Source organism: Lithobates pipiens, unplaced genomic scaffold, assembly GCF_037356315.1.
Source record: "Lithobates pipiens isolate NorthernLeopardFrog02 unplaced genomic scaffold, aLitPip1_a1.2 Scaffold_19, whole genome shotgun sequence".
NCBI classification, from domain to species: domain Eukaryota; kingdom Metazoa; phylum Chordata; class Amphibia; order Anura; family Ranidae; genus Lithobates; species Lithobates pipiens.
Window position 1 is genome coordinate 530,943,870 of NW_027507764.1, and position 19,122 is coordinate 530,962,991.

The 19,122-nt window shown below is 45.5% G+C and overlaps 1 protein-coding gene across 7 annotated transcripts in view; it reads right to left on the bottom strand.

Annotated features, from left to right (window-relative positions):
* SLC43A1 (solute carrier family 43 member 1) overlaps positions 1–19,122 on the bottom strand; it is a 740,549-nt gene that overhangs the window by 170,859 nt on the left and 550,568 nt on the right. For all 7 annotated transcript variants that reach the window (XM_077493198.1, XM_077493195.1, XM_077493197.1 and 4 more), the window contains exon 11: positions 11,436–11,544. In XM_077493198.1, coding sequence (XP_077349324.1) covers positions 11,436–11,544 — 109 coding nt within the window. The remainder of the gene's footprint in view (positions 1–11,435; positions 11,545–19,122) is intronic.

Below are 19,122 nucleotides of genomic sequence, written 5' to 3' on the forward strand. Positions count from 1 at the left end.
ATTTAATGCTAGCTATATAACAACCACCCTACAATAGCAACATTACTGGTGACTGATTCTAAACCCCATTTGGCTTCAGTGATCAAGAGAAGTAATTAGCTTTACGACCCTTGCCTGTGTCTGGTATTGGACATCTGATGCCAATTTTGACATTGATACATTAGAAATGTGAGTCTCTTGGAGACATACTACACTCCCTCCCAGAAATTGAAGTTCTTTATTTATTTTATACCTTTTTTCCTCACATTGTATGATAGTACATTAATTACAACCATCAGTTACTGTTACCAAAGATCGGAGTTTCCCGTTGGCTGACCCAGAGGGGGACACTTTGTGGGATGGAGAGGGGTAGGGAGAGGGGGGAAAAAAAAGCACAACACCCCCCCAAAAGAAAAACTCTTCATAACACAACCCCTCCAACCCTTTCCCACCCCCACTCCGCAACAATACCCCTAAAAAGGTTGGTCGGAGCACCCCCCTATCTTTGTTGCTCATATGGGGTGGACACATATCTCGTTGGTGTCCTCTTCTCCCCATATTTACCCCAGGGCTCACACCGGTGACCCTCTGAGAACCGCCTCCTCCCCTCATCTTTATTCGCTTTAACACTCCTCTAGACACATATCGTTTATATTTTCTAGACCTATCTTTTCGCTATCTTTGGGCTTCCCCCACTACCGTAAGCACCTCTCCTCTCCCTTTCCTCCATCTAAACTTCCTTTGTATGGGTCTGGTTTCCTTATCTTCTTCTCCCCACCCGGGTAGCTGGGGAGGGGGAATATCTAACCTTTCTCAGAACCCTTTCAAATCCTCTGGGAATCGCAGAACGCCCGTCTTTTTTCCCTTTCAAGCAGGCTGGGAAGCCCCATTGATAGAATACTCCTGATGCCACCATCCGTTGCGTAAGGGGTTTTAGTAGTCTCCTTCTCAACAACATTTCTGTTGCTAGGTCTGGGAACACCTGCAGTTATGCGCCCTCAAAGGACACCCCTGTTAGTGTCCTCAATTTCTCCATTATAAGCCCTTTCTCTTCTATATAGTGAAACCTTACTATCACATCTCTAGGGGACTCCTCCCTTGCTGCCATACGCCTTGTAATCCTGTGGACTGTCTATCTTTAGGGTATCAGTAAGCTCTCTTTCCAGTAACGGATTAAATATCTGCTATACTATACTCCCAAGTTCCCCACTACTATATTTCTCTGGGAGACCTTTAATGTGTACGTTCTTCCTTCTGCCCCGGTTCTCTTGGTCCTCTAATTTATACTGGAGGTTTCTATTTGCTGTCTGCAGAAATGAAATTTGTTCTGTTATCTCATTCAACCTTAGCTCCTGGTTGTCTAATGTTTCCTCTATCTCCTCCACCCTCCCGAGGACCAAGCCTATGTCTGCCCTTACTCCTGCTATTTCCACTTTTAAGGACTCCTCCATTTTGGTAAACATCTCCGCTAGCATCTCCTTTATTAAGGGTGCTTCCTCCCCCTGAGGTATAGGTTGCGCCGTACCTTCCCCTCGAATGTCCTCTTCTGCCGCTCTTATCTCTTCCCTTTCCTGATGGACTATAGGCTTGCTGTGGGTGGGATCATTCACTTCCTTCAAACCCCCCATCTTAGCTGCATTTACCTTTCCCCCTCTACTTTCTTCTAGTATCTTCTGCCTATTAAATCCTGATCTCCGTGTTGTTCCTGACTTGGGGCTGCTTGGACCCTCCTCTGTTATACTGGAGTTGCTTGCCATATACCGCTGAATACCCCCTGGGCTGAGTACCGGCGGCATATTTTTACCTGCTTTAGCTTTTCCTCTCATTCTTCCCTTTAGGTCTACCCGATTCTTTTCTACTTCTCACCCCCTGTCTCACCCTCTATCTCCTCCTAACTATCCTGTCTTTCCGGTCGGGGCCCAGCACTTCTCACTTCCTCGCTTCAACCTCTCTCCCCCCTTTAGTTTACCAGGGGGACTCGGAGGGTATTGGGTGGACAGTAAAGGTGACGTAGATAAAGGTACACCTTACAGTCGACCCACTAACCCAAAGGGTCCTTCTCCGTTCACCGGACCTCCCTCCTTCCTAATGTTGTCCTCTCTTGAACCAGCAGCAGGAAGGGTAACAGCCGGGGATGCACAAAGCTTTGGGACAGCCGGAGCTCTGGTCAGTTTCTGCCAAGTTCGGACTACCCACGTCTCTACTTCCTGCTCCGAGTCCCCAGGACCCCTTACTTCAGTGTATTACACAAGCCCTTTAAACAATACATAAATATACGAAGGCAGGATATATATGCAAGCTTTAAAACTATAAGTGATGACAGTTGCCTGCAATGTCTTTGTCCGTTTATCTGTCTCCTGTCACGGGGATGTCCTTTATCTTCCTCCTTCCTTAAGAGCGACACATTCTCCGTCTATTACCACAGTAACTACTATGGCCTCTCTATTTCAGGGCTACTGCCCTCCTTCAGGGCACACCCGGGGGAGGTAAAAGTCTGACCTCAGATAATGCAAAATAAGACTGGAAATGTAGTGATGGTAGGAGGCTATTTGCAGGCCCCTGTTTGATCTAATTAATGCTCTCCACACTTTAGTCCTTTAACGTTCACCTTCAGTGGGGTCAAACTTTGGGGTACCCGTTTACTTTTGCAAAGTGGGTATTGGGATGGACTGCTTCCGAAGCTCCACTGACCCACTCCCAGAGTCTCGGTGGTCCTAAATATATTAATGTCTCTGTTGGTACACCTTGCCTGAATCCCTCCAGACCAGAGATTGTGTGGAGCAGCAGGGTTTTAGCTGGCTGTAGCGCCCCCCCCCCCCCCTGTCTAACAAGATTCCTTCCATGGCTCCTTAGGGCAGACCCCCCGCTCTGGGTTACACCGGCACAATAACAGATTTGAAGCTAAGGTTAGTGGGTGGGGGAACCGTCTGGAATGTACTGGGGCTAGAGCTCCTTGTTAAGTGTACCCAGCTACTTCTCCAGGCAAGTGGCCCTCATAGTAGGCGGCAAACCAAAGGCATAGACAGCGATGTTGTTGTAATTCATTCAAGACCCGTAACAAAAAAAAAAGGAGTTTTAGCGCTTCCTTGCTATGAGGTCTTACTTAAAAAGTCATTAGGCCTGCTTGAGACAGGGTCTATTTTGTAACAGCTATTGTAATTTACTAGACATTTTCTCATGCAACACAGTTCACTGCTCATGTGTCTCCCACACTGCTGTAAGTCCTCTCACAGACCAGCTCTCCTCCATCCCCTCACTAACTCATGTTTTGTTGATTGAAGCCTCCAGGACCTGGGGGTTAGCAGCTTCGAGCAGCGGATCCCATCCCTCTCTCACCTGGGATGGATGTCTCTCTCCTAGCTGTTTACGGAGGTCCGGTTTGTTACTCTTTGCTATGTGAGTGGATTAAGCAGCCCTTCAGCAAGATAGCGCCTGATTTCCACAGCTCTGTGCGTACGGGATACTCATCTCCCCTTCACCTGAGCCCTCAGGATGGCGACCAGTCAGTGTCAGGAGAACTCCCACCCTCAGTTCCAACGCCGCTCATCCCCCTGTACTGAGCGGTGTGCGGCGTGCGGAGAGGGCGGAGAGTATAAAACGAGCAGTGCCCGGCTCTCCTCTGCAAGGTCCTTCGGCGAGGCTTAACGTGGCTGTCCTTTCCGTTCTCCGCCCATCGCGCTCGGCATGGCGGGGGAGGGAGCGCGTCTTTGCTGGGATTCCGGGGGGCGGGGAGGCGAGAGAACGCCCAGAGCGCATCTACCTCATGGTGCTCGAGTGGAGGAAGAAATAGCAGTGCTGTAGATGGAAGTGGAAAGAGCTGACAAACGGGGACTGACGAACGGGAGAGGGGCAAAAATGATTTGAAACATATGGGCAGGAATAATGAGGGGAATATGTGTATATATAAGCATATTATTATTAAAATATATGGGTAAATTATATATATATATATATATATATATATATATATATATATATATATATATATATATGTGTGATAAAATATGTAATATGAAAAATGAGGCAGAGGAAAAAGGGAGGAACAAGTGACGACTCGGGGAAGAGGAGGAGGGGGGCCACGGGATAATATACAAGCTGTGGGGATATGAGATACTACATACTAACTGCAAAAGTAAGTCTTGTATGAAAAGGGGAAAGTTTGGAGAAAAAAAAGGACTGATGATAATGAGGAAGTGGTTGAAAATAGCAAGTAGGGGAGCAGCATGGATACATTAAGATATGTAAACGAGAAAATTTAAAATAATAAAAGAATATATATAAAAAAATATATATAAAAAAAAATGAATGAATGAATGAGAATAAAAGTACAAGGGGAAAAAAAATACACGGGGAAAAAAAATATACAGGGGAAAGATAAAATAAAAATAATAATGTATATATGTAGATATAAATATACATAAAAAAACAAAAAACATAAAAGAATGTATAGATTGCGTCACCCATGGCATATATATATAAAAATATGTAATTGTTATAAAAATTATATGTCTGGATTAAGGGGAACAAATAAAAAATGGGGGGGGGGAGGGAGGGGGAAATATATATATAGTAGTACTAAAGAGATACTATAAAGACTGGGAAGGACAGAATTGTATATAGTGAACTATTATGCGAAAGGAAAACGAAAAAAAAAGGAAAGAAAAAGAATGGAGAAAAAGAAGCAAATGACGAGGAGAAGGGGATGATGTATGAACTATGGGGATATAACCTACTATATACTAACTGTAAAAGTTAGGTATATATGGGGAAGGAAAGTTAGGGGGAGGGAAGAGGATAGTAGGAAAGTAATTGGTGCCTGTTTACCAGGAGGACAGATCGATCGGTTGGCCATCGATCGACCGATCGATTGGTTATGAAGAGAATCATCACAGTAGAAATACATAATACATCTTATCATAAAATCAGATAAAATAAGAGAAATCACATAATAAAATAGGCAAATTTGTCTACAAAAATCACTAGTAAAAAAATACAGGAAAAACTGTTGTATAAGGACTTATTTTCTGCACTTTAAATGAGTTTGCCAACATAAAATGCACGGGCAGTACAAAAGAGGGTGTAGGTGTGAGCAACATACAATGCTAGACCGTAATAGTAATGAGCAATAAGTGGGTGTGTATGCGCAGACTCAGCCACGCCCCTTGCCTTAACTTCCTCTATTTAAATCTTTGCCTCTCTCCTCCTATCTGATTGGCCTGATGAAAGAGTGCGGTCGTCCTCCCACCTCGACCCGAACGCTCAGGAAACGCGTCGCCCGCCGTGACGTCATAATTCCACGACCCGCGTGTCACAGCAAACCAAGCCTCGCTTTGGAATAACATCCCCTGCATCCACCGAGCCGGCTTCTTTTGAACAACTAACCAGTGGTAACGCCAGGAGAGGATAACAGGACACTTGCGGACCGGAATAAGATTGACGGACTGAATCAGATGACCCCTCTTATTCTACATGCTTACTTTTATTATGGAAAATGTGAGTGCAAAATCTCTCTGCTTTTAGAATTATTGTGAATAAACTGCTTTTTTTTTTTAAATCTACACCCAGAGGTGCCCCCTTCTCTTTTTTTTCCCCACATCTTCAATACCCCTCCCCCTCTGGCAACCACTACAATCCACTTCATTTCGTTTCTATCCCCCTGCTTCCTCAAAGCAGCCCCCCTATCTCATGCGCCCTTTGGAATGCCTGCTCTATCTGTAACAAGCTAACATCTGTACATGACCTCTTCATCTCTCATGGCTTTAACATACTCGCCATAACTGAAAGCTGGCTTCAAAATTTGGACTCAGCTTCTCCTGCTGCCCTCTCCCATGGTGATCTCCATTGGACTCACTCCCCCAGACCCCAAGGACAGAAAGGAGGTGGAGTTGGATTCCTTCTATCCCCACAATACACCTTCCAAGGCCTTCCCATCCCTCCCTCTCTTTCCCTCTCTTCTTTTGAGATGCACTGTGTTTATCTGTTTTCTCCCATTTCTCTGAGGATTGCAGCAATTTATCAGCCTCCTGGACCGGTGTTGCGCTTTCTTGATGACTTTGCTGCCTGGCTACCCTATTTTCTCTCCTCTGAAATACCCACCATCATTCTTGGTGACTTTAACATTCCTATCAATGTTAACAACTCAACTACAGCTAAACTTCTTGACTTAACCTCATCTTTTGACCTAGCCCAATGGACACATACTTCCACTCACTCCAATGGTAATACCCTTGATCTTGTATTCTCCCATCTCTGCAACCCTGGCAACCTCACAAACACCCCCTTTCCTCTCTCTGATCACAACCTCATTAGTTTCACTGTATCCTTACCTCCAACCACCCATCCTTCCAAGCAGCAAACAATCACTTGTAGAAACCTTCGCCACTTTAAGCCTTCTCTTCTCTATTCTGCTACTGACCACCTATATGAAATAATCTCTCCCCTGTCCTCTCCTGACCTTGCCATCTCTGTCTACAACAGCTCACTCTCCATCACTAGATGCACTCGCTCCTCTAACCACACGCAGAATCAGGCCCCGACCATTACAGCCCTGGCAAACTGACAACACTAGAAATCTCAAGAGACATTGCCGTGCTCTTGAACGGCTGTGGCGTAAAACCAAATGCCTCCAAGACTTCACCATATATAAATCTGCCCTTCTAAAATACAATTCCTGCCTCTATGCTGCCAAACAAGCCTACTTTGTATCTCTTATTAATACTTTGTCATCCAATCCCCATGGGCTCTTCTCAACTTTTAACTCTCTGCTTCGTCCCCCACCCCCCTCTACCCACTAACTCACTCACTGCCCAAGAGATTGCCAATCACTTCAAAGACAAGAGTGATGCAATCCGCGAGGACACCTCCGCTGTGCGTACATCTTCCCCACCCAACATACCTGGCCTAATAGCACATTCAACACTCTCCTCTTTTGAATTGGCTACTACTGAAGAGGTTGCAAAACTTTTCTCAGATGCTCACCTAACCAATTGTCCCTTGGACCCTGTTCCCTCACAACTATTAAGGTCACCCTCTAATTCTATCCTATGCTCCCTCACTCACATCTTCAATCTCTCCCTCTCAATTGGCACCTTCCCCTCCCCTCTAAAACATGCGCAGATCACCCCCATACTTAAAAAACTTTCGCTGGACCCCACCAACCTGAACAACTTAAGACCTATCTCATTGCTCTCATTCACCTCTAAACTTCTAGAATGCTTAGTCTACAACCGCCTTAGCTCCTACCTCAGTGAAAATAACCGTCTTGACCCATTAGTCTGGTTTTCGCTCTCAGCACTCCACGGAAACTGCCTTACTAAAACTCACTAACGATCTACTAACTGCTAAAACTAACAGCCAGTACTCCATACTCCTACTACTTGACCTCTCTGCTGCCTTTGATACTGTTGACCACCCGCTCCTCCTCAATAAACTACTTTCCCTTGGCCTCCAAGATTCTGCTCTATCCTGGTTCTCTGCCTATCTATCACAGCGCTCCTTCAGTGTCACCTACAACTCTGTATCCTCCTCTCCATTGCGTCCCCCAAAGCTCTGTTCTTGGACCCCTTCTCTTCTCTATTTATACCTCCTCCCTTGGTCACTTGATAACCGCCCATGGCTTCCAATACCACTTATACGCCGATGACACCCAAATCTATCTGTCTACTCCTCACCTCACTCCTTCAGTCTCCTCTCGCATTACTAACCTGCTAACTGACATATCAGCATGGATGTCACACCATTTCCTTAAACGAAACCTCTCTAAAATAGAGCTATTAATATGCCCCCGCCTGCACATGCCCCCCTTCATGACTTTTCCATCAAAATCAACAATGCAACCATCAGGCCCTCCCCTTGCGCCAGGGTACTAGGTGTAACCCTAGACTCTGACTTGTCATTTCAGCCCCAAGTCCAATCCTTGTCAAAAGTTTGTAGATTTCACCTCCGTAACATCTCTAAAATTCGCCTCTTTTTAACAAATGAAACCACTAAGCTCCTCATTCACTCCCTTGTTATATCTCGCCTTGACTATTGCAACTCCCTTCTCATTGGCCTGCCTCTCCATAGGCTATCTCCTCTTCAGTCTATCATGAATGCTGCTGCCAGACTTATCCACCTTACCAACTGCTCAGTGTCTGCCAACCCTCTCCTCCAATCCCTACACTGGCTCCCAATCACCAAGCAAATTAAATTCAAAATACTAACCACAACATACAAAGCCATTCACAACTCTGCCCCGAGCTACATCACCAATCTTGTCTCCAAATATCGCCCAAATCGTCCCCTCCGTTCTTCTCAAGACCTCCTACTCTCAAGCTCTCTCATCTCCTCCTCCCACACTAGTCTCCAGGATTTCTCCAGAGCCTCTCCAATCCTCTGGTCCGGCTATCCCCTACTCTTGCTACCTTCAGGCGATCCCTGAAAACTCATCTATTCAGGGAAGCCTATCACGTCTCAAACTAATTTCCTACCACTTCCATCAGCTCATTCCAGACAGTTATAACCTTTTGTACCACCTGCCCCACCCTTTTAGATTGTAAGCTCTTCTGAGCAGGCCCCTCTTAATCCTCTTGTATTTTATTGTATTGTAACTGTATTGTCTCTCTTTTATATTGTAAAGCGCTACTATTGCTGGCGCTATATAAATCCTGAATAATAATAATAATAATAATGATGGTGGCAGCATCATGCTTTGGGCTGTTTTGCTTCAGCAGGAACAGGAGCCTTAGTCAAAGTAGAGTGAATTAAGAATAGTTCCAAATACCAGTCAATATTGGCACAAAACCTTCAGGCTTCTGCTAGAAAGCTGAACATGAAGAGGAACTTCATCTTTCGGCAAGACAACTACTCAAAGCATACATCCAAATCAACAAAGAAATGGCTTCACCAGAAGATTACAGTTTTAGAATGGCCCAGACCTGAATCAGATTGAGAAATCTGTGGGGTGATTTAAAGCGGACTGTGCACAGGGGATGCCCTTTGCAATCTGACAGATTTAGAGTGTTTTTGCAAGGAAGAGTGGGCAAATATTGCCAAGTCAAAATGTGCCATGCTGATAGACTCATACCCAAAAAGACTGAGTGTTGTAATAAGATCAAAAGGTGCAAAGTATTAGTTTAAGAGGTGTTCACACTTGTGAAACCATTTATTTTTTTCTTTTTACTTCCCTCCACCAAAATTTCAGTTTGTTTTTCAACTGAGTTGTACAGTTTATAGGTCACATTAAAGGTGGAAAAAGTTCTGAAATTATTTATCTGTCTAATTTTTTCACATCAGAAACCTGATATTTTAACAAGGGTGTGTAGACTTTTTGTATCCACTGCAGTCTTTAAAACAATTTGCTGCTTAATATATTTACATGTCATATACAATGTGTTTTTTTTGTTCTAATGGTTTTTGAAAAAAAAATCTGATTTGTATGTACAATGATATATGACTAAAACATCTGGAAGCTGGATATGTTTAACCCACAACATACACATATTTAAGTTTATCATTGCAAACATATTTAGGGGTTAGGGGATGAAAGATAAAATGACACTGGTTTTCATTAACTAGCAGGCCCGGACTGGCCATAGGGCGCACCGTGTTTTTGTTCCATAAGATGCACTTTTTTCCCCCCAAAAAATGGGGGGAAATGCCTGAGCGTCTTATGGAGCGAATGCTGACCAGGACCGGCCACCGTTACCATGTTAGAATACAGGGCAGCAATCTCTCATGAGCACTGGGCAATCCTGTCATCCTGAGCCTGTCACCTGTAACTTGGTTTTGCTTGTCACAGACAGACAGAGCAGGCCGAATGGAGTGCGGCTGCGGCTTGGGCTGCTCTGTCGGATGTGCTGACATCCTTGCCAGGCACAGGTCAGGCTGCATTGTATGACACAAGGTCAGGCTGCATTGTATGACACAAGGTCAGGTTGCATTTCATGGCACAGGGTCAGGCTGCATTTCATGGCACAGGGCCAGGCTGCATTTCATGGCACAGGGTCAGGCTGCATTTCATGGCACAGGGTCAGGCTGCATTTCATGGGCAATGGTAAATATTTTAGTACACCATTTGGTTCAGAATCTTTTTTTTCTTGTTTTCCTCCTCTAAAACCTATGTGCTTCTTATGGTCAGGTGTGTCTTATGGAGTGAAACATACAGTGTAATTATTGAGCGGTAAGATATGCTGTAACCTCTGCCAACCAATCACAATCACTTTTACTTCTCAGTCCCATGTTATATTATTGAAGTGGAAGTAAACTCCCTTGGTTGATTTTTACCTATAGGTAAGGCTTACGTCTAGGCTTACCTATAGGTACAGGAAATATCTCCTAAACATGCACCGTTTAGGAGATATTTACTTGTGAAGCTGCCGGTGGTGTCACTGTACTGTGAATAGCAGATCCCGCACACCTGTGTGGGAGTGATGTCATCACGACTTGTCCAAGAAAAGGACTGGGGCCCACCAACCCAGAAAGAAGCCCTGTCAGCGGTGACAGCACTGGAAGGATTTGTTTAACAATAAGTTTCACATAATGTGCTAGTATGCAGTGCATAATAGCAAATTATAACATTGCCTTGCAGGAGGAATAATTTACTACAGCTTTAAAGTACACAGCAATTGTAATTTGGTATAAAAAAAAGGCTGCTCAGTGTAAAATGCCGGGCCTATTTTTTGTGCCAGTCCGGGCCTGTTAACTGTTATTTATTTTGCCATAGCTGTTATAGGTGGCATATTTCAGTGTAATTTAGGAATAGAAAGCTAGTATCTAATAGCTAGTGAAACATGCACTATTTCAGTATTGGGACTCCTGCCTTTACACGCACATGAACTTTAATGGCATCCCAGTCTTAGTCCATAGGGTTCAATATTAAGTTGACCCACCCTTTGCAGCTATACCTGCTTCAATGCTTCTGGGAAGGCTGTCGACAAGGTTTAGGAGTATGTCTATGGGACTGCTTGACTATTCTTCTAGAAGCACATTTGTGAGGTCAGGCACTGATGTTGGACAAGAAGCCTTGCTCTAATTCATCCCAAAGGTGTTCTATCGCAGTGGTCATCAACCCTGTCCTGAGGGCCCACTAACAGACCAGGTTTACAAGATAACTGAAATACATCACAGGTGATTTCATTTCCTGCTCAGTGATTGCAGTATTCTAGTCTGCATCTCCCAAGGTAATACGTAAAACCTGGCCTGTTAGTGAGCCCTGAGGACAGGGTTGATGACCACTGTTCTATCGGGTTGAGGTAAAGACTTTGTGCAGGCCAGTCAAGTTCCTTCACCCCAAACTCATCAATATCTTTATGGGCCTTGCCTTGTGGGATGAGATGTCATTAAAGTTCATGTGTGTGTGTAAAGGCAGGCATCATAATACTTTTGACAATATAGTGCATGATCAACACTACTGGTTTGCACTCAGTTCTGTCTGTCTCCTGTTTTTTCTTTTGCTTGTGGTGTCAGTTGTTTCTTACATTTCATCTTCATGTTGTTTCATCTTCCAATCCATGACAAAGCCAATGAAAGGACAGGTGAACAGGCATAAGAGCTGAAGGACCCCAAAAACAGATGAATATAAACCCACTGAAAAACAAGAGGAACAAGTAAAGCCTTTCTATTATTTCAGTTGTTTAACATGAAAGATATTAAATTGAATTGATTACTGAAATCCTTCTTTACTTCAAAGCCTGGTGTCACAGATCAGCTGCGGAGCTGATCTGTGTCTCAACTTTATTGCAGTGGGTCGGCTGGCATCTGTTGTTCCACTGTCGGGTGTTCAGCTCGGTGCACTCTGCAGCTATGGGTGTTGCCGCCCTTCACCTGTTGCCTAATATGTTTCCTTCCTGCTACTTCCTGTTCAGCCCCTCGTGTGCTTCTCTATTTAAATCCCTTTCTAACCAGCTACCATTGCTTGAGCAACATTTGTTTCTGAAGCTCCCATGTGTATCCTGTTTTACCTGACCTCCTGTGAACTGATCTCTTGTGTACCGACCCGGCTTGTTCTGATTACGTTGTCTGTAGCCCGCCCTGACCTTGGCTCACTATCCGGCTCTCCTTTGCGCCATCCATCCATCCTTGCCCAACAGTGTCTTCTGGTACTTCCCTAGTGAGCAGGGTGAACCCAGGGGTCGTGACCTGGGGTCAGCACGCAGCTAAGCCCAAATCTTCGTGAAATGGTCCCTGGCGGAACACCGGCTGGCTCTTAGATTCCACGCCCTGGGGGATCCTGTGTCACCTGCTTGCCTGTGGGCTTACTGCAAGTACATAGTTACATAGTTACATAGTTACATAGTTAGTCAGGTTGAAAAAAGACACAAGTCCATCCAGTTCAACCAAAAAAAATAAAATAAAATAAAATAAAATATACTATACATACATACATACATACATATATATATATATATATATATATATATATATACACATACATATACCAGCCCATATACCCAATTCTATACCCACAGTTGATCCAGAGGAAGGCAAAAAACCCCAGCAGAGCATGATCCAATTTGCTAAAGCAGGGGAAAAAATTCCTTCCTGATCCCCCGAGAGGCAATCGGATTTTCCCCGGATCAACTTTACCTATAAATTTTAGTACCCAGTTATATTACGTACACTTAGGAAATAATCCAGGCCTTTCTTAAAGCAATCCACTGAGCTGGCCATAACCACCTCTGCAGGGAGTCTATTCCCCATTTTCACAGCTCTTACTGTGAAGAAACCTTTCCGTATTTGGAGATGAAATCTCTTCTCCTCTAGATGTAAAGAGTGCCCCCTTGTCCTCTTTGTTGACTTTAAAGTGAATAACTCGACACCAAGTTCCCTATATGGACCCTTTATATATTTGTACATGTTGATCAAATCCCCCCTTAATCTCCTCTTATCAAGAGTGAATAAATTCAGTTCCTCTAATCTTTCCTCATAGCTGAGTTGCTCCATGCCTCTTATCAGTTTGGTTGCCCTTCTCTGCACTTTCTCCAGTTCCCCGATAGTTCCAGTTCCCCGAAGTAGTACCATGACAGTTTGCTCAAGCCATGAGCATCTCTGATAATCGGCCGCTGACCGAGGATCAAATGCAACATCTAGTTCAGAGACTTAACTCCCAGCAAGCTAATCAAGAGCAAATAATGCTGGTTCTCCAGGATCTTGCCTCTCGTCTGGACCATCTGCAACTCGCTGCAACTTCAGCTCCTCCCGTTCCGGCTCCTGCTTCAGTTGCTCCGGTCTTACCTGCTGCACCTGCCATCACCACCTCATTTCTCCGGGGATCCTAAGGCTTGTCGGGGGTTCATTAATCAGTGTTCCATCCACTTCGAACTTACTAGCCACCATTTTCCAACTGATCGCACCAAAGTTGCATATCATCTCTCTCCTCTCCGATGATGCTTTAGCTTGGGCTTCTCCACTCTGGGAATCACACGTTCCCATCACCTCTGATCTCCAGCTCTTTTTGGATGCATTTCAGAAAACATTTGATGAGCCCGGCAGAGTGTCTTCATCTGCTGAGGCCCTTCTTCGTCTCCGTCAGCAAGAAATGACAGCCGGCCAATACGCAGTTCAATTCCATACGCTGGCCACTGAACTCAAATGGAATAATGAGGCCCTTACTGCTACGTTCTGGCAAGGCCTATCTGACCAGGTCAAGGATGAACTCGCTGGACGCACCATTCCCACCACATTGGATGACTTAATCGCATTGAGCATACAAATTGACATTCGCATCCAGGAGTGGGCTCTGGAGAAATCCAGATCCAGTCATCCCCCTGCTGGCCATCCAGTACAGGTAGTCCAGGTAGGTAGACCGGTGCAATCTTCTCCGTCTACTACCTCTCGCGTGTTGGAAAAACCTATGCAGCTTGGGCGAACCTGCCTCACTCCCGAGGAACGTGCCAGACGCATGGGATTGGGTTTGTGCCTTTACTGTGGCGATAAAGGACATCTTTTGAACTCCTGTCCAGTCGTCCGGGAAACTCCGAGGTCTAGGTCACTTGGAGGGAGGTGATCTAGACCGATCCGTTAATTTCCCTTGCTTCCCTCGTTTCACCCTTCCCGTGGCTATCCACTTGGGCTCAGAATGCCTATCAACTCTCTGCATACGTGGACTCTGGTGCTGCCGGAAATTTAATTGAACAATCTTTAGTTTCCGAGTTGGGCATCGCCTTTGTTGCCTTGGCTATACCCCTCTCCATGACTGCAGTAGACGGCTCCTTCATGCCTATGAGTCCAATCTGGTTTAAAACCTGGAATTCTGGACAAGTATTGGCTTGGGGTCCTCCATGCCAGCAACAATGCATTTCCAAGGTGCTATCTCCTCCTTCCATTCCTCTTGCTGAGACCTTCACAACTCCCATGTTGCCTGCCCAATATCAGTCCTTCCAAGATGTTTTCTGCAAAAAGTCCGCTGATCACCTTCCTCCTCACAGAGACTTTGACTGCCGATACCCTCTTCCTTTAATTTCCGAACTCTTTGACAGACTGCGAGGTTCTCATGTTTTTACTAAATTGGATTTTAGAGGGGCCTACAATTTAATAAGAATCCAGGAAGCAGACGAACAGATGACCGCCTTTAACACCAGGGATGGACATTATGAGTATCTCGTGATGCACTTCGGCTTATGCAATGCCCCAGCGGTCTTCCAAAATTTTGTTAACAAGATCTTTTGCGACCTTCTGTATGTCTGTGTTATTGTATATCTAGATGATATTCTTATTTTCTCGCCAGATTTACCTACCCATCGTCTTCATGTAAAAACTGTGCTAAAGCGTCTACGGGACAATTGTCTATATGCAAAATTGGAGAAGTGTCTATTTGAACAAACACAATTTCCATTTCTGGGCTATATAATCTCGTCACAAGGCCTCCTCATGGACCCAACCAAACTTCGGGCCATCTCCGAGGTGGCCCCAGCCCTCTGATCTTAAAGCCACCCAACGCTTTTTGGGCTTCACCAATTACTATCGCCAATTCATTCGTAACTACTCCACCTTGGTGGCTCCTATTACATCTCTCATCCGCAAAGGTGTCAATGCTCGGCTCTGGTCCCCTGAAGCCATTGAAGCTTTCCGCAAACTCAAGGCAGCCTTCCTCTCCGCCCCTATTCTTCTACGCCCGGACATTACTAAACCCTTTTCTTTTGGAGGTAGATGCCTCTTTTGTAGGAGTCGGTGCCGTCCTACTTCAAGCTCAGCAGGGCAAGTCTCAACCTTGCGGATTCTTTTCTAAGAAGTTTTCTGATGCAGAGAAAAACTATACCATTGGGGACCGTGAGCTACTCGCTATTAAACCAGCGCTTCAAGAATATCGATATCTTCTAGAGGGTTCTCCCATTGTATTACCATCTATACTGATCATAAAAATCTGCAGTATTTACAATCCACGAAACGCTTGAACCCACGTCAAGCTCGCTTGGCCCTCTTTTTCGCCCGCTTCAATTTTAACATTACTTTCCATCCAGGTGCCAAGAACCTTCGAGCCGATGCCTTATCCAGGTCGTTTGATGTCAATGATTCTGAGAATCACCTAGATCCTGGTCCCATCATTCCTCCGCATTGTATTCTAGCCACCACTCAGCTCCAGTCTACGCAGCCTCCTCCTGGTAAAACGTTTGTAGCTCCTGCACTTCGTCCCAAACTCCTTGCTTGGGCACATGATTCCAAGTTCTCTGGACATCCTAGCATACCTCGTACTTGTGATCTTCTTCAGCGTCATTATTGGTGGCCTTCTCTTCATATGGATGTCAAGGAATACATTCAAGCTTGTACTGTTTGTGTACTTTCCAAATCTTTCACGTCTGCCCCTGCTGGAATGCTTTTGCCCTTACCAGTGCCCGATGTACCTTGGCGTTGTATTGCCATGGATTTTATCTCACATCTGCCTCCCTCAACAGGTTCTAAAGTCATCTGGGTAGTAGTGGATCGGTTCTCCAAAATGTGTCACTTGATTCCTCTCCCAGGCCTACCTTCTGCTCCCAGTCTTGCCACAAGTTTCATTAAGGAGATATTTCGTCTTCATGGGATGCCTTCTCATATCGTCTGACAGAGGCATTCAATTTACAGCAGCTGAGACCCAAAGGTCCTTCAACTCAATCTGGAAAGAAGTCTCTGGGAATCTTCATCTAGCTGCTTCCAGGCATAAAACGGCGGCAGATCGTCATCGCCGTCTGGCTCCTAAGTTCCTGCCTGGCGATAGTTTGGCTCTCTACCAAGCACATCCGACTCCGGGTATCTTCAATGAAATTTGCCCCTCGCTTCATTGGTCCATTTCCTATTCTCCGCCAGATCAATCCAGTGGCTTTCAAGTTCCATCTACCCTCTCATCTCGGGATACCCAACACCTTTCATGCCTCCCTGCTATGGCCACTGGTCCTCAATCACTTCTCTCGCCCTTCTTCTTCTCACCCCGCTCCTGTGGCTGATACCTCGGATCAGTATGATATTAAAGTAATATTGGACTCCAAGTACTCCCGGGGGAGGCTATTCTATCTCATTGATTGGAAGGACTATGGTCCGGAGGAGAGGTCTTGGGTCCCTGCCACCGATGTCTCTGCCCCATGTCTGGTGACCAGATTCCATAAAAAATTTCCCTCCAAGCCAGCCCCCAGACGTGTAAAGCCCCGTACACACGAGCGGACTTTTCAACATCCAAAGTCCGACGGACTGAGTCCGTCAGACTATTCAATCGTGTGTGGGCTGCAACGGACTTTAGCTTCGCAAAAGTCTGACGGACTTTAGAAATGAAGCATGCTTCAAATTTTCCCGACGGAACTCCGCCGGACCCGGTCCCCTTCGAAAAATCCGCTCGTGTGTATGCTACTCCGACGGACTAAAACCGACGCTAGGGCAGCTATTGGCTACTGGCTATGAACTTCCTTATTCGAATCCAGTCGTACGTCATCACGTTCGACTCCGTCGGAGTTTGGTGTGATGGTGTGTGTCCAAGTCCGTTCGGTCGAAAAGTCCGCCAGAACTCCGCCAGAACTCCGTCGGAACTCCGGCGGAACTCCTTTGGAAGTCTGTCGGACATAAGTCCTCTCGTGTGTACGGGGCTTTATAAGAGGGGGAGGAATGTCACAGATCAGCTGCGGAGCTGATCTGTGTCTCACCTTTACTGCAGTGGGCCATCTGCATCTGTTGTTCCACTGTCAGTGTTCAGCTCTGTGCACTCTGCAGCTATGGGTGTCACCGCCCTTCACCTGTTGCCTAATATATGTTTCCTTCCTGCTACTTCCTGTCCAGCCCCTCATGTGCTTCTCTATTTAAATCCCTTTCTAACCAGCTACCATTGCTTGAGCAACATTTGTTTCTGAAGCTCCCCTGTGTATCCTGTTTTACCTGACCTCTCGTGAACTGATCTCTTGTGTACCGACCCGGCTTGTTCTGATTACGTTGTCTGCAGCCCGCCCTGACCTTGGCTCACTATCCGGCTCTCCTTTGCTTCATCCATCCATCCTTGCCTAACAGTGTCTTCTGGTACTTGCCTAGCGAGCAGGGTGAACCCAGGGGTCGTGACCTGGGGTCAGCACGCAGCCAAGCCCAAACCACGCCCTGGGGGATCCCGTGTCACCTGCTCGCCTGTGGGCTCCCTGCAAGTAGTACCGTGAGACATGGCTAGCAGAGTGACAGTCAACATCTTCTAGAGATGATGTAAGTTTGGTCTACTTTTAAACAATCCTTTCTGATCCTCAAGACATTAGTATTCCCACTGGACCAACATCCTACAATGTTATGTCTTAGAAAGATTTATAGCCATTTATATTTGACTACAGTGGGTTTGTTAACTAAAACTGGAGAGTTCAAAATCTGGTGCAGCTGTGCATGGTAGCCAATCAGCTTTTAACTTCAGCTTGTTCAGCATGAAGGCACGAACGGAAGGCAGAGGAACGCAAGGTCTATAACATCCACCAGCTCCGTGATGTTGTCATGGAGGAGTGGAAGAGGACTCCAGTGGCAACCTGTGAAGATCTGGTGAACTCCATGCTCAAGAGGGTTAAAGCAGTGCTGGAAAATAATGGTTACCACACAAAATATTTATACCTTGGGCCCAATTTGGACATTTTCACTTAGGGTGCACTCACTTTTGTTGCCAGCGGTTTAGACAATAATGGCTGTGTGTTGAGTTATTTTGAGGGGACAGAAAATGTACACTGTTATACAAGCTATACACTCACTACATTGTAGCAAAGTGTAATTTCTTCAGTGTTCTCACATGAAAAGATTTAATAAAATATTTACAAAACTGTGAGGGGTGTACTTATTTTTGTGATCTACGACCCTTTTCTATGTACACAAAAGGCCTATTTCTCTCAAATATTGTTCACAAATCTGTCTAAATCTGTGATAGTGAACACTTCTCCTTTGCTAAGATAATCCATCCACCTCACAGGTATGGCACATCAAGATGCAGATTAAACAGCATGATTATTGTACAGGTGTCCCCTAGGCTGGTCACAATAAAAGGCCACTCTAAAATGTGCAGTTTTATCACACAGTACAATGCCACAGATGTTGCAAGTTTTGAGGGAGCGTGCAATTGGCATGCTGACTGCAGTAATGTCCACCAGAGCTGTTGCCCTTGAATTTAATGTTCATTTCTCTACCATAAGCCATCTCCAAAAGCATTTCAGAGAATTTGGCATTACATCCAACCGGCCTCACAACCCTAGAGCAGGTGTAACCACACCAGCCCATGACCTCCACATCCAGCATCTTCACCTCCAATATTGTCTGAGACCAGCCACCCGGACAGCTGCTGCAACAATCTGCTGGCATAACCAAAGGAATTCTGCAGAAATGGTCAGAAACCATCTCAGGGAAGCTCATTTTCATGCTTATCGTTAGTGATGGCCAAACGGTTCGCCCGGCGGTCGTTTCAATTTCGGCTGTTCGCGGTCCGCCCGTTCGGCGGACTATTGGCGCTGTTCGCCCGGCGGACTTACGTGTTTACTGTGTAAAAGAACTTTGACCTATGATGACACATCCATCATGGGGTACAGGACAGCCAATTGAGACATTACAGCACATGGACACTTGGACATTCCCCCTAACTTATAAATACACCCGATCCGGTGGCCATTTTACATTCTTTCTTCTGTCACTATAGGGAGAGGTTGCTGTGTGGAGCAGGGAGAGAATACAGTGACCCAAATCGCTAGCTATTTGGTA